The sequence below is a fragment of the Saccopteryx leptura genome, chromosome 1 (assembly GCF_036850995.1).
Source record: "Saccopteryx leptura isolate mSacLep1 chromosome 1, mSacLep1_pri_phased_curated, whole genome shotgun sequence".
Taxonomy (NCBI): Eukaryota; Metazoa; Chordata; class Mammalia; order Chiroptera; family Emballonuridae; genus Saccopteryx; species Saccopteryx leptura.
Genome location: NC_089503.1, coordinates 28,220,314 through 28,235,604, shown reverse-complemented (window position 1 = coordinate 28,235,604; position 15,291 = coordinate 28,220,314). Strand labels below are relative to the sequence as shown.

General features: G+C 38.5%; 1 protein-coding gene across 1 annotated transcript in view; it reads left to right on the top strand.

Annotated features, from left to right (window-relative positions):
- CAPRIN1 (cell cycle associated protein 1) overlaps nucleotides 1-15,291 on the top strand; it is a 45,580-nt gene that overhangs the window by 12,862 nt on the left and 17,427 nt on the right. Inside the window, exons 3-11 of the mRNA XM_066363482.1 lie at nucleotides 4,614-4,676; nucleotides 4,783-4,869; nucleotides 7,177-7,415; nucleotides 7,499-7,581; nucleotides 11,020-11,157; nucleotides 11,522-11,574; nucleotides 11,652-11,738; nucleotides 12,977-13,132; nucleotides 13,217-13,325. Coding sequence (XP_066219579.1) covers nucleotides 4,614-4,676; nucleotides 4,783-4,869; nucleotides 7,177-7,415; nucleotides 7,499-7,581; nucleotides 11,020-11,157; nucleotides 11,522-11,574; nucleotides 11,652-11,738; nucleotides 12,977-13,132; nucleotides 13,217-13,325 — 1,015 coding nt within the window. The remainder of the gene's footprint in view (nucleotides 1-4,613; nucleotides 4,677-4,782; nucleotides 4,870-7,176; nucleotides 7,416-7,498; nucleotides 7,582-11,019; nucleotides 11,158-11,521; nucleotides 11,575-11,651; nucleotides 11,739-12,976; nucleotides 13,133-13,216; nucleotides 13,326-15,291) is intronic.

The following is a 15,291-nucleotide window of genomic DNA, read 5'->3' as shown; positions in this document are numbered from 1 at the left end:
TTTATCTTTCTTGAAGCTGGAAACGGGGAGAGATAGTCAGACAGACTCCCGCATGCACCGGACCGGGATCCACCCGGCACGCCCACCAGGGGCGACAACGCTCTGCCCACCAGGGGGCGATGCTCTGCCGTGACCAGAGCCACTCTAGCGCCTGGGGCAGAGGCCAAGGAGCCATCCCCAGCGCCCGGGCCATCTTTGCTCCAATGGAGCCTTGGCTGCGGGAGGGGAAGAGAGAGACAGAGAGGAAGGAGGGGGGGGGTGGAGAAGCAAATGGGCGCTTCTCCTGTGTGCCCTGGCCGGGAGTCGAACCCGGGACTTCTGCACGCCAGGCCGACGCTCTACCGCTGAGCCAACTGGCCAGGGCCTAAATGATGTAAATTTTGAAGCAATCTGTCACACAGCAGTATCTGGGAACAAGGAAATGAAAAGGAAAAGGAACTACTATGTGAAACTTAGCTTCAGTATAAATCTTCATGGAATACCATCACCAGAAAATATGTAAAAAGACCTCTGTGTAGCCAAAATAAAGATCTGTGGTTTTATTGTAGCTCATACATCAACTTACTGTGGTTTTATATTACTGTAACATGTTTCTAGTTTCTCATCATTTAAGAGCCATGATTTTTAAACATAGAAGCTTCAGCTGGGTAGACTAAGGCTTGTTTTCTCATATGTCTGATTCCTGGGCTAGGATGACCCTTAACACTAGCATTGCTGACCAGATTCTTATGTAAGACCTTTCTTCGTGGCTTGGCTTCCTAAAAGCATGACAACCTCAGGGTTGTTGAGCTTCTTACATGATGGCTTGGGTTCCAAACCCAAGTGTTTTTAATGACCAGCTAACAGAGGAGATATACATTGCTTTTATGACTCATTCTTCGAAATCATACAGGATCACTTTTACTGTAGTCTATTGGTTGAATGAAGCCCATTTAGTACAATGTGAAGGGAATTGGACTAGTTCTTAATGGAGAAGTGCCAAAGTCGCATTGTAGAAAAAAGTATGTAGAACTACAGATATGGTAGCCATCTTTGGAAAATGTAATCTGCCATAGACCTCTGGGTTGCATGAATACTAAATTTGTAGGCCTGACCTGTGATGGCGCAGTGGATAAAGCGTCGACCCGGAATGCTGAGGTCCCCAGTTTGAAACCCTGGGCTTGCCTGGTCAAGGCACATATGGGAGCTGATGCTTCCTGCTCCTCCCCTCTAATAAAAATGAATTAATAAATTTTAAAAATAAAACAATAAAAACTTAAAAAATACTAAATTTGCTATTGTGTAGAAAATTGGAGCTTTTCTATTACAGGATAGCTTGTTAGTATAGAGTCATATTTCAAGATTTTTATTAGTTCTGACACTATTCTGAAATGTGTTAAACTTAATATATTTTATGTAGCATGAAATTAAAATTTTTATTATACAATCTATGTACATTCATTGCAGAACAGCTAAGTGTACAAAACAAAGAAAAATGAAAAATAGTCCAGCTATAATTCTACCATTCAAGTATCATTCTTAACATTAAAAAAAACTTTTTATATTTATTTTTATATGTATGTAAGCATATTTTTAGGAATTTGATTTCACATACATTTTGATTGGTATATATGGTTTAGTTTTCAAGACATTAAATGATAAAGTTAAGGTGGATATATAAAACTACCCTGTGAGGGATATATAGTGTGCTCACTGTGTATTAAATTCTAGATTTAGCAACAGTTTCCATGAAAAATGTACAGTACCATGAAAAGGCACTGTAATAAATACCAGGTATAAGCTAATAGCAGCTTTTTGTGTGTGACAGAGACAGAGGGACAGATAGGGACAGACAGGAAGGGAGAGAGATGAGAAGCATCAGTTCTTTGCTGCGGCTCCTTAGCTGTTCATTAACTGCTTTCTCCTGTGTGCCAGGGGGCAACAGCAAAGTGAGTGACCCCTTGCTCAAACCAGCAACCCTGTGCTCAAGCTGGTGAGCCTGCACTCAAGCCGGTGACCTCAAGGTTTCAAACCTGGATGCTCTGTTTCCCAGTCTGATGCTCTACCCACTGCACACCGCCTGGTCAGGCACAGCTTTTTTTTTTTCTTTTTCTTTTTAATCTAGTTGAGAATTTTAAATGTACTAGCATTAAATTTCAGGGACTCTTTCTATTGACATATCTTCTTATATTATATATTTTTGAAATAGAAGAATTCTAACTATAATACTATTATATCCTAAGTTGTAATTAAAAGCAAATCTTAACCTTTTTAGTTCTTTGTTTTGTGAAAGAGAGAGTGTTAGGAAGTGGGGGAGGAGAGAGATGAGAAGTAGCAACTTGTAGTTGTTTCACTTTAGTTGTTCATTGATTGCTTCTCATACATGCGGGTGGGGGACAGTCAAACCAAGCCAGTGACCCCTTGCTCAAGTCAGCAACCTTGGGCTCATGCCAGCAACCTTGGGCTTTAAGCCAGAGACCTTGGGATCATGTAGATGATCTCGTGCTCAAGCTGGTGACCTCAGGGTTTGAACCAGGGACCTCAGCATTTTGGGTCAGTGCTCTATCCACTGCGCCACTGCTAGCAGGTCAGGCTAGGTTTTTATTTCTTAAAAGAAACATCACCTACCCTATTGAAAAAATAAATGAACAAATATAGTTTAGGAGTCAGAGGGGAGGGGATAAGTAGACACCTGAATTAAGGGGAGGATTTAAATTATTTCTTTTTAAATTATTTTTACTTAAATTGCTTTAGAGTGTTCTGAGGTAATTGAACATATCTTTTGCACTTAGAGTTAGGCCTGTCAGATCAGTGTAAAAATTGATTTTTTAACCAGTAGACTTGAATTTTATACCTGTTTAGCTGGTGGCCTATTGATTGTGTGAAAAAGTTCACAGAAGAATAAATAAAATTGGATACTTTCACCAGCCTTTGATGATTATCTTGGTTTTATTTACTTCCAGTTTAATGAAAGAATTGTAATAGGCTTTTTAATTTGGGGTAGAATGGTAATGCAAGTTGACTGATATTTCTGGTATAAAGAAAATGTATTGTTTGATATAAAACAACTTAATAGAATTTGTGTGTGTGTGTGTGTGTGTGTGAGAGAGAGAGAGAGAGAGAGAGAGAGAGAGACAGGAAAGGATAGATGAGAAGTATCAACTTGAAGTTGAGGCATTTTATTTTTTTATTTATTTTACTTTTTTTGTTGTTAATTTTTTTTTAGGTGAGAGGAGGGGAGATAGTGAGGCAGGCTCCTGCATGTGCTCCGACCAGGATCCACCCATGGGGTCAGTGCTCAAGTACCAAGCTATTTTTAGCACCTGAGGCTGACTAGCTATCTTCAGCGCCTAGGGCCATGCTTGAACCAGTCCAGTCACTGCTGTGGGAGGGGAAGAAGGAGAAAAGGGGGAGGGAAAGGAAGGAGAAGCAGATGGTCCCTTCTCCTGTGTGCCTGGACTGCGAATTGAACCCAGAATGTCCATGTGCTAGGCCAATGCTTTATCTACTGAGCCATCGGCCAGGGCGTAGTTGTGGCACTTCAGTTGTTCATTGATTGCTTCTCATACCTGCCTTGACCCAGGGGTGGGGAGGGTGGGCTCCAGCTGAGGCAATGACCCTTTGCTCAAGCAGACATAGGCTCAAACCAGCAACCATGGGATCATGTCGATAATCCCGTGCTCAATCTTGTGAGCATGGTCTGAAGCCAGGTGAGCCTGTTCTGAAGTGGACAGCCTCGGGGTTTTAAACCTGAGCCTCAGCATCCCAGCTCCATGCTCTATCCACTGCACCACTACTGATCAGGCTAGAGTTGTTTTTAAACTTCTGTACCTCTAAATGCATCTTATCAGAACATTTCTTTGTATTTTGTTTCTTGGTTAATTTTATTATTGCTAAGGGTAATTAACTGCATATGTTCATAATTTACTCTGATTTTTATAAATTTTCTCACCTTAATTTAGATTTCTTCTTATTCCCTTTGACCCATAAAACTGTAATTGAATTTTTGACTGGGTTACATTACCTGAATATCTTTTCTCTTTGGGTTCTTATCTCATAGTAGTAGTAGCCTGGAAAACCTCCAGAGTTTTCATCTTAGCAAAAAGGGGGGGGGAATGACTAAAGGTTAATTTTCTGTCCCCACTCTTGTACATTTAATTCCAGTTTTGAGAAAACAACAAAGGAAAGCTGTTGACTAGTGTACTGCCCACAGGTGACGTGATAGCTTAAAGTACCCATGTTTAGTAGAAAAGGATGAGGCACATCAAAGACGATACGCACATGGGCTTATGCAGGAAAATACACACTTACGTGAATTCTTTGGCAGAGCAAGTGAGGGACAAAAAATTTTAACGCTGTAAAATGTCTGGTAGGCTCATGTGAGTATAAGCAGGAGCCTAACCAAATTTTGGCTCTCACTTATGTGTATGGAAGGAACCATGTGCCTGGTCATTTGATACACACCTTCTTTTTAGAAACCTAAAGATAAGCAATGATTTGTCTTTGGCTTATAATATAATAATTTGAAATCATTTAGCAGTGGCTAGAGTACTTAAATTCATTTTTGGGTTTTGTTATTTTAAGCTAGTGTATACTTTCAAGATGGAATTTATTTATTTTCTTTTTATCTATAGGGCAAGCTTGATGATTACCAGGAGCGAATGAACAAAGGGGAAAGGCTTAATCAAGATCAGCTGGTAAAGATACTGCATTTTTACTTAAGATTTTATGCACAGCTATTTTTAATAAGAAAATTAATTTTGTATTTGTGTTTCCAATAAAGTTTTGTCTTTGTTATTTTAGGATGCTGTGTCTAAGTACCAGGAAGTCACAAATAACTTGGAGTTTGCAAAAGAATTACAGAGGAGTTTCATGGCATTAAGTCAAGATGTAAGTAAGGTGGTATATATATTTATGAAATATTAAAAATAAGGAACAGAAAATTTTATTCTCTGGTTTTAAGTCCTTGCATTACTATTGATAAAGCACTCTGCAAGGGGAGAGGCTTGGATCCAATTATTTCTAAGGTGTACTTCCCAATTAGGTGAAGTTTAACATCTGAAGGGTGCTCATTTAAAAGGACTGAGTTTGAGATATGACAAATGTGTAGTAACCCTAAAGTTCTCATTGGTTTAAATATATATATATAAACATGTTAAGAATTTACTTTTTATATCTTCCTTTATGCTTAATGACCATCTTAAAATTCCATTAACTATCAGAAAATAGGCTTTTTTATTTAGTCAGTAATTATTCTTTACATTAGGGGTCTTAAGGGACATGGCAGACTGGTACATTGCTCTTGATCGTGCAGTACAGAGATTATAAGTTCTGATTCCGGAACCAGACTCTGCCTGGTTTGAATACTGATTTTGCCTTTTTTTGTGTGTGTGACAGAGATGGAGAGACAGAGAGAGGGACAGATAGGGACAGAAGACAGACAGGAAGGGAGAGCGATGAGAAGCATTGATTCTTTGTTGTGGCACCTTAGTTGTTCACTGATTGCTTTCTCATATGTGCCTTGACCAGGGAGATACAGCAGACTGAGTGACCCCTTGCTTAAGCCAGTGACCTTTGGCTCAAGCCAGCGACCTCATGCTCAAGCTGGTGAGCCCGCGTGCTTGAGCTGGATGAGCCCGTGCTCAAGCCGATAACCTCAGGGCCTTTAACCTGGGTCCTCTGCGTCCCAGTCTGATGCTCTCTCCACTGTACCACTGCGCCACTGCCTGGTCAGGCTGATTCTGCCATTTTTACTTAATACAGTGTTTCCCCCAAAATAAGACAATGTCTTAATATTAATTTTTGCTCCTAAAGATGCTCTAGGTCTTATTTTTAGGGGATGTCTTATTTTTCAATGAACAAGAATTCACATTTATTGAACAAAAAATCAACATTTACTAATATACTGTAGTCATGTCATCACAAACATCAGCATAACCAGCCAAACTCTGAATTCCATCAAGAATTTCTTATGACTTTATTTCCATGTACAACAATCTACCCTGTTTCCCTGAAAATAAGACAGTGTCTCATATTCATTGTTGCTCCTAAAGAAGCGCTAGGTCTTATTTTCAGGGGAGGCCTTATATTTCTAAGCTTGAAAACAATTGCACTAGGTCTTATTTTCGGCAAACAGGGTCGTTCTATGACTTTGAATGAGTTACTTAACATCTCTATTGATTTATCAGTCAGGATTTTCCAGCATAAATAGAACCAGAAGTCTAGAAAGAGAAGAATGAGTCAAGGGGAAGGACAGGGGAGATTCTATCATTCTGCTTCTGTTTTCTAGTCTGTAAAATGGCAATAATAGAACAGTATTTAATACATAACTAATACGTTTCATGCACTTAATATTACTTACTAAATTTGATTAAAGGTGGAAAGTATTGATATCTCTCAAAAGTAAAAGAAATTTAATTTATACCCAAGTAGGGATTTATTCCCTGTAGCCTAGGTAGAGTCCAGGCTTGATGAATCCTGTCCCAATTTCTTTTTCTGATGCTGTACAGTTTAATAAGAATTGATTTCTGAAGCTACTTTCACTGTGTAAATGAAAATACTTGTATTCTCCTTTGCTTCTGTTTTAACACTGGTTTTTGGGACCTTTTACCAGGCCTTTCACTTCATTGGTGGGTTTTATCATTTCTTTTGTGAATCAGTAATATGTATGTAGACCTTTGGATTGTTGTTTTCATAGAGAAGATAGATATAATTAAGGTTTTTAAATTGTTGTGGTTAGGATTCTTTTTTAAATTAACTTAGGGCCTTAATTAAAATTTTAATTTTTATACTTTTTATGGGAAATTTCAGAACTAAAGGATCTAATGAACCCCCATGTATCCATATTTCTCTTCTACACTTATCTTGTGGGTAGTCAATGTTTCATATAGTATACCCATACCTACTTCCCTGTTCCTTGTCTGCTGGATTATTATGAATCAAATTCAAAACATTATTTCATTGGTAGCATTTCAGTAGTATAATACCTTCTAGGGGAAAATGTGTTCTGAAGTTCTAACAACTGCTGAAATAGATCCTGTGTTAAATTCTTTGTAAGTTGGGAATCATCTTTTTGTGTATTGGGGTCACATCTAACTCATTGAGTGAAATATATGTCTTATTTACATTGGACCTGACATGGAACTAAAAGAGTTTTTAAAACTTATTTTGATGTTGTATGTTTATATTCTTATATAGATTCAGAAAACAATTAAAAAAACGGCACGACGGGAACAGCTTATGCGAGAAGAAGCTGAACAAAAACGTTTAAAAACTGTACTTGAGTTGCAGTATGTTTTGGACAAATTGGGAGATGAAGAAGTGCGAACTGACCTGAAACAAGGTGTGAATGGTGTGCCAATACTGTCGGAAGAGGAATTGTCGTTGTTGGATGAGTTCTACAAGTTAGTAGACCCGGAGCGGGACATGAGCTTGAGGTAGAGTGGTATTTGATAATAGAAACTTCTTAAATGCTGCCTTGACAATTGAGAGGTAATTAATTAGCTATTTATTATTGTAGGTTGAATGAGCAGTATGAACATGCCTCTGTTCACCTGTGGGACTTGCTGGAAGGCAAAGAAAAAGCTGTATGTGGGACAACGTGTAAGTATGACTAATACTTGATGATCTGGAACTAAATCTTTAAAAATCAGTTTTCTACTAAAGAGTAATATTAATTGAAGAAATTTTATTTATTTATTTTTAATTTTTATTTTTTTTACAGAGACAGTGAGTCAGAGAGAGGGATAGATAGGGACAGACAGACAGGAATGGAGAGAGATGAGAAGCATCAATCATCAGTTTTTCGTTGCAACACCTTAGTTGTTCATTGATTGCTTTCTTATATGGGTCTTGACTGTGGGCCTTCAGCAGACGGAGTAACCCCTTGCTTGAGCCAGTGTGACCTTGGGTCCAAGCTGGTGAGCTTTTGCTCAAACCAGATGAGCCTGCACTCAATCTGACGACCTCGGGGTCTCGAACCTGGGTCCTTCCACATCCCAGTCCGATGCTCTATCCACTGTGCCACCGCCTGGTCAGGCAGAGATTTTAGAACTGTATAAGTAACATGCACTGTTTACTTTTTCTTTTATTTTGTTTTTATATCTATTTTGCAATTTTGGTGCCTGTGTGTAAGTCAAAGCACCAGCAACAACCAACCAAAAATCAGTGAAGATGGAAGTTCTAACTTAACATGGTTTTGTTTATAACTTACTGTGATTGAAGTGGACAGATTTAACACCAAATTGACTCCTGTTTTCAGTTATTAGTTGGGGACTGAACTTTCCTTATAGCTGAAATTTTGTGGAAAAGCATTTATTGAACCTTGCTTGGTCATTGCCTTAGTCTGTCTTTAGTTTTCTTTACACTTGCTAATTCAGGACATAAACTTTTTTTCTGTATCTTAAAAACGGTGTTGGTATCTAGTCTAGTTTTCTATATGTGAACTCCTTAACCTGAAATTCGCAATTGTATGTGATTTTTTTTTTAAAGGACATTTAAATAAGTTAGGAATTTTAGGTTTTTAACTCCTTAGTAAATCAGGGGATAGCTCCTTGTCTTGACTATTAAGTTGATTTAACCAAGTAGATATTTTAACACAGCCAGGTAAAACTGTCTGTTTATACCTTTTTAAAAAATTCTTTGGGCCTGACCTGTGGTGGTGCAGTGGATAAGCATTGACCTGGAAATGCTGAGGTCGCCGGTTCAAAACCCTGGGCTTGCCTGGTCAAGGCACATATGGGAGTTGATGCTTCCAGCTCCTCCCCCCCTTCTCTCTCTCTGTCTTTCCTCTCTCTCTCTCTCTCTCTCTCTCCCTCTCCTCTCTAAAATGAATAAAAAAAAAATTCTTTGGTTGAAAAGAAATTAGATTATAAGTTTTAGTTGGCAAAGCAGTATGATACAATTTGCTTTAACGAAATATGTGAGTAACCAGTTGTTTTATATCTTTTCCGGTAAGAAGTAGTTTTCTTGGCTTGTTAACTTGTCTCTATTTCTTCATAAAAAAATCTTTTTGGCTTTTGATTTTAGTTCTGCTATATATGTAGGTACTATATTTACCGCTGGAAGTTTGGAAAGTTGTGCACATTGCCAAATGTGCGCAAACTGGTTAGCTTACAAAAGTAGTTTTAGGCCTGACCAGGCAGTGGCACCATGGATAGGGCGTTAGACTGAAGTGGAGGACCCAGGCCCGAGGTCGCCAGCTTGAGCCGCAGGCTCATGTTGTTTGAGCATGGGGTCACTGCCTTGAGCATGGGATCATAGACATGACCCCATGGTCACTGGCTTGAGCCCAGAAGTCGCTGGCTTGAGCCCAAGGTCGCTGGCTTGAGCAAGGGGTCACTTGCTCTGCTGTAGCCCCCAGGTCAAGGCATGTATGAGAAAGCAATCACTGAACAACTAAGGAGCTGCAACAAAGAATTGATGCTTCTCATTTCTCTCCTTTCCTGTCTGTCCCTATCTGTCCCTCTCTCTGTCTCTGTCAAAAAAAAAAGTAGTTTTAGGTCAAGCCTGATCAACTTTTCATGAGCATTATTGAGGAGTAAAAAGGGTTAAACGTCTTATCCTTTTAGCTTGTCTTGGTGGTGGTTTCTACCTACTCTTGTTCCTGCATCTTAGGAATGCCACATCTTTATCTATAGCTAATGGAAAGCTACTAACGTACTCAGCATTAGTGTTTTTATATGCATTCATTAAGGTGTTTTCTTTCCCAGTAGTTCTGAGTCATGGGTCTTTGAAGTGGAGGTGAAGCAAAAATTCAATAAGTTGTTAATAATTTTTTTAATAGGGTTAATTTTATTATGCTTTGATATGATTTGGTCCCTGAAATTTTGTATTTGTATGGAGTGACCTATTAGGAAATAGCCTTATTCTACGTTTACTATATACAAGGCCAGGAAATTGAGATTTTAATTCTTCACACACACCTTTGCCTGCTGCCCCGACCTCCTTATAGCCTAGTTCCTTGGTCGGCAAACTGCGGTTCGCGAGCCACATGTGGCTCTTCCACAAAGTACTACATGCGGGCGCTACCTCAATAAGGAGCGTACCTACCTATATAGTTTAAGTTTAAAAAATTTGGTTCTCAAAAGAAATTTCAATCGTACTGTTGATATTTTGCTCTGTTGACTGAGTTTGCCGACCACTAGCCTAGTGTTCCAAATTCAGATAAGCTTATTTGCCTTTTAAATATCTTGAATCTGGTGCTCGCTTCGGCAGCACATATACTAAATATCTTGAATCTGTCTACTTCTCTGTCTTCTACTTTTCTGCCTTTATCTTGTCTAATGCAGTCTTCTAACTGAATCCACCCCATCCCTCATTAAAATCTTTTAATACCTTTATTTTAATTAATTTTATATATATATTGTCCTTAATTTCAAGACCTTGAATGATCTGCCTCTTACCAGTCTCTCCAGCCTCAAATATGCTTTTTCTTACTCTCTGTGCTTCAGCCACAGTGCATGCTTTTCATTTTCTTGGATTTGGCACCCTTCTTTGTACAGGGCTTTGTAAATGCTGTTGCCTCTGCCTTGGAACACTTCTCTCTACTAGTCACCTTCCAGATCTCAGCTCTTGCAGCACTTACATCAGGAAAGCCTCTTGTCTCTCCCTAGCTAGGTCCAATCCATTGTACTTCTGTGTAGTACTTTTCATAGATGTCATTTTACTGTTTCTGTGAGTATTTGATAACTCTTCTTTATTGGACTGTGAGCTTAGGAAGGGCAGATGCTGTATCTTTGACATACCTTTATGTGGCCTCAATGCCTAGCACATTGCCTAACATTTAATCAGGTATTATGCTAAGTGAATAAATGACAATTGTCAGGTATTTTTGCACTAACATTTAAAATACATAAAGTTTCATGCCAATAGGTTCTTTTTGTTCCCTATTATGTATTAAACTTTTGTTCTTAATTGTATTTAATGTCTTAGTAACAGTTGATGAAATGTTTTTCTTAACAGTATTTTGTAGAATGTTGACTCCTACTCAAGTCAGACATCCCCTGATAGTCTACCAAATAATTCATATTCTATTTTTAGATAAAGCTCTGAAGGAAATCGTCGAGCGTGTTTTCCAGTCAAACTACTTTGATAGCACTCACAACCACCAGAATGGGCTGTGTGAAGAGGAAGAGGCAGCCTCGGCGCCTGCGGTTGAAGACCAGGTAGCTGAAGCTGGTGAGTACTTCTGTGGTGTGAGCTTTTAAGTTAGCGCCCTGGTTTTACTTCCCTTTGCAGCACAATCGGAATGCTGCTTTATAACATTACTTCTAAAAATAGAAGTTTTAACATAGTAGCTCTTGATTGGCGTTATACCGGACCCAGAATAACTATATCTAAACGACAGTAATTTATTCTGGAATAAATAGTAAAAAACAAAACAAAAATGAGAACCTCTTTCTAAATATATTATTGTAAGAAGGACTAACTTTGTAAATTCAGAATAAGTAAGGTAAACTGTTTACTTCTTTGGAGTTCAAATGAATTGTTAACTCTAAAAAAGATATCATATAATCTTTTGTATCATTTTTTAATCTCTCAGAACCTGAGCCAGCAGAAGAATACACGGAACAAAGTGAAGTTGAATCAACAGAGGTATGATTTTTATTTAATGCTGGCTTTCCCTTTCTGCCTTTTAAACAGAGGTCTCAAACATTTGCTTTGCTTTGCAGTATGTAAATAGACAATTTATGGCCGAAACACAGTTCAGCAGTGGTGAAAAGGAGCAGGTAGATGAGTGGACAGTTGAAACAGTCGAGGTAAGAGTTCTCTGTGTTACAAGGTTGATGTCTTTTGTCTAATTAGTAAGTTTTATGTCTCCTAATAACAAATTAAGATTGTTAGTCTTTTTCATTATTAGTACATTTAGTATAATAAACTCATCATACAAGACTGTTAGGTTTAAAAGGTGATTTGTTTATCCCTGTGGATGTTGAATAGAATCACTTATGCTGATCCAATCCCAAAACATTATAACCATGTATAACTTAGGGTTAATGTATTAAAGTATATGATTTGTTATCAGGTTGCTCTATAAAAATCTTGGCTCACATATGCTTAGCCTTCAGAAAAAAGCCCACTTACAGGGGATATATTGGAGTGTCATCTTAGATTCCTCCTTGACCCTAAGGCTTTTTGGTAACCAGGCTCTATTATCTCAAAATTTTTTATAAAGGAAATAATGTTTATGACTTGCTCAAGCTCAACAGGTATGATTTACCCAGGCTTAAAAGCCAAACAGATAATTATTAACTTGATGTAATAAAAATTAATGAGTTTTCCCAGCAGAGCAGGGAATTATTAAACATGCTAATCAGGAGAAATTATTAGAGCTAGGAAAAAGGTAGGGGGTGAGCTTTGGCTTTTAGCTGTTTAGTATAGTATTGGCAGAGAGGATGGACTGGTAGGAACTCAAAGCTTGATAATAGTAAACATTTCTTGAGTGCTGACTACACATTGGGTACTGAAATAGATATGTGTTTGATATGGATACATAGATTTACTTAACATAGAAAGCTTAACAGTTTAAGCAAAATATATTATTTTAGGAAGCAAACATAGTAATCTTTGAAAGTAATTTATAAAATAATTCTGAAACTCTACATGGCGATCCTGTGGAACTTATAAGACTTCAGAATTATAGCATTGCTTGACCTGTGGTGGCACAGTGGATAGAGCATCGACCTGGAATGCTGAGGTCGCTGGTTTGAAACCCCTTGCTTGCCTGGTCAAGGCACAAACTGTGAGTTGATACCTTCGGTTCTCCCCGTCACCTTCCTCTCTCTAAAATCAATAAAATCTTAAAAAGACAAAAAAAAGTTATAGCATTGATCAGAATGTTATGTTTGGTATAACTGGTCAGTTTGAATAACTGCATTAAAGTCTACTATTCTGTTTACAGTACTGATTGCATTTGTAGTTGGGGGACCTCTCATGATGGCAATGAATGGAGCTCTCTCATTCTGCCAATCCTTTCCCTCCCCTTCTCCCACTCTAGGTGGTAAATTCACTCCAGCAGCAACCTCAGGCTGCATCTCCTTCGGTACCAGAGCCCCACTCTTTGACACCAGTGGCTCAAGCAGATCCCCTTGTGAGAAGGCAGCGAGTTCAGGACCTTATGGCACAAATGCAGGGGCCTTATAATTTCATACAGGTACGTGCAGTTTAATTAAACACCATAACAGAAGGTTAAGAGTTTATATTATTTAACTTAATTCCATTGTACTCTAACTTGTAGGATTCAATGCTGGATTTTGAAAACCAGGCACTTGATCCTGCCATTGTATCTGCACAGCCTATGAATCCAACACAAAACATGGACATACCCCAGCTGGTTTGCCCTCCAGGTTAGTAATGGTATATTTTTATGTCAGAAATAAATACAGGGCCAGTGCTTTCAGGTTGTGTGAAGTTTGTAAAAATTAATTATTTTTCTTTAAATGCTTGTTTAACTTTTAGATCTTCTTTTAATTTGATAAGGAATATTGTTTTTTTTCCTACAATATGAATAACTGTAGTTCCATAATTTTTTTGTAACTTTTTATTGGCATACAGACATAGAAAAGTACATGCAAATATACATTTTAACGAGTTTTCACAAACTGAACACATCAGGACCCTATTTTTATTCCCTTTCGGTCACTAGTTACCTTCTCCTTCAGTCCCATGGTTATTACTATAGACCAGTTTTTCCTGTTTCTGTAATTATATTCTAAGTGAAATTTTGCTTGGCTTTTTAAATGTCAAAGTTATTCTAGGAATAAAAGTAATAGAGGGTTCTTTCTCTGAAGCATGCTTGCAGTTTTTTAGGAGAATTTCGGAACATTTTATTGCTTAAATAAAATTAGATTTAACAGTGAAATGTTAAGAGTATGGTTAAGAGCAAAAAGGAAAGAGACAAAGACAGTTGACATTTCAGACTTACACGAGCCTTACACCATTATTTGAAGTAGCAGCACTAAGTAGAGTTGGTGCCTTTGTATTGTGTTGAGCCTCCCTCCCCTAGAACATGTCAGCATTAAGGGCACAAGAGTGGAATTATGTGAAGTAACATTTAATGTATAATTTTAAATGTCATAAAAGGAGTTGCTGAGTAATGGCATGTTTAATGATAGAGTTAATCTGGTAAGGTAGTTAGGATTTTTCCAAAATAAAGGGAGCTTATCTTTGTCCATCTCTACCAAGAAAAGTTATAAAACAGGGTTAGGACTTTTTAAAAGGGAGTAAGAGTTACTAGTGTTTATTTTCTGAGCTCTACCGGAAGAAGAAAAGACAATTTTCTTAGTAGGTTGTGCTAAATTCAACACGTGCAGCAGTACTGATGTAACTCAGGTAAATAAATGCTGAGTTCACTAGACCCTCTAGTGAAAATCGGCAATTCTAAATGACCAAAGATTTTCTATTTTTGATTATCTACTTAACCATGGTTGGGAGGGGAGTGGAAGGATAATGGGAGTTGGCAATAATATGTACACTGAATTGAATATAGGCTTTTTAAGAGTATATTTAGGCCCTGGCTGGTTTGCCGAGTGGATAGAGCTTCGGCCCGGCGTGTGGATGTCCTGGGTTCAGTTCCCAGTCAGGGCACATAGGAGAAGCCACCATCTCCTCTCCCCCTCCCTTTCTCTCTCCCTCTTTTCCCTCTTCCCCTCCCGCTGCCAGTGGTTTGATTGGTTTTAAGGTGGTCCAGAGTGTTGAAGATAGCTCAGTTGGTCCAAGCACTTCACCCCAGACACTAAAAATAGCTAAGTTGAGCCTGACCAAGTGGTGGCGCAGTGGACAGAGCATTGGACTAAGACGTGGAGGACCCAGGTTAGAAACCCCGAGGTCACTGGCTTGAGTGCAGGCTCATCCAGCTTGATCCAAGGGATCACTGGCTTGGGCATGGGGTTGCTGGCTTGAGCATGGGATCATAGACATGACCCCGTGGTCGCTGGCTTGAGCAAGGGTCACTTGCTCTGCTGTAGCCCCTGGTCAAGGCACATATGAGAAAGCAATCAATAAACAAGCAATTGACAAACAACTAAGATGCCACAAGGAAGAATTGATGCTTCTCATCTCTCTCCCTTCCTGTCCGGCCCTCTCTCTGACTCTCTCTCTGTCTCTGTCAAAACAATAACAACAGAAATATTTGATTTGAGCATTGGCCCCAGACGAGAGTTGCCAGGTGGATCCTGGTCAGGGTGCATGTGGGAGTCTGTCTCACTGTCTTCCCTCCTCTCACTTAAAAAAAGTATATTAACATTTTATTGATTGATTGGTTGAAACATTTGCAATTATCTGTATATTGAAACTTGATAATATTAAAATGTT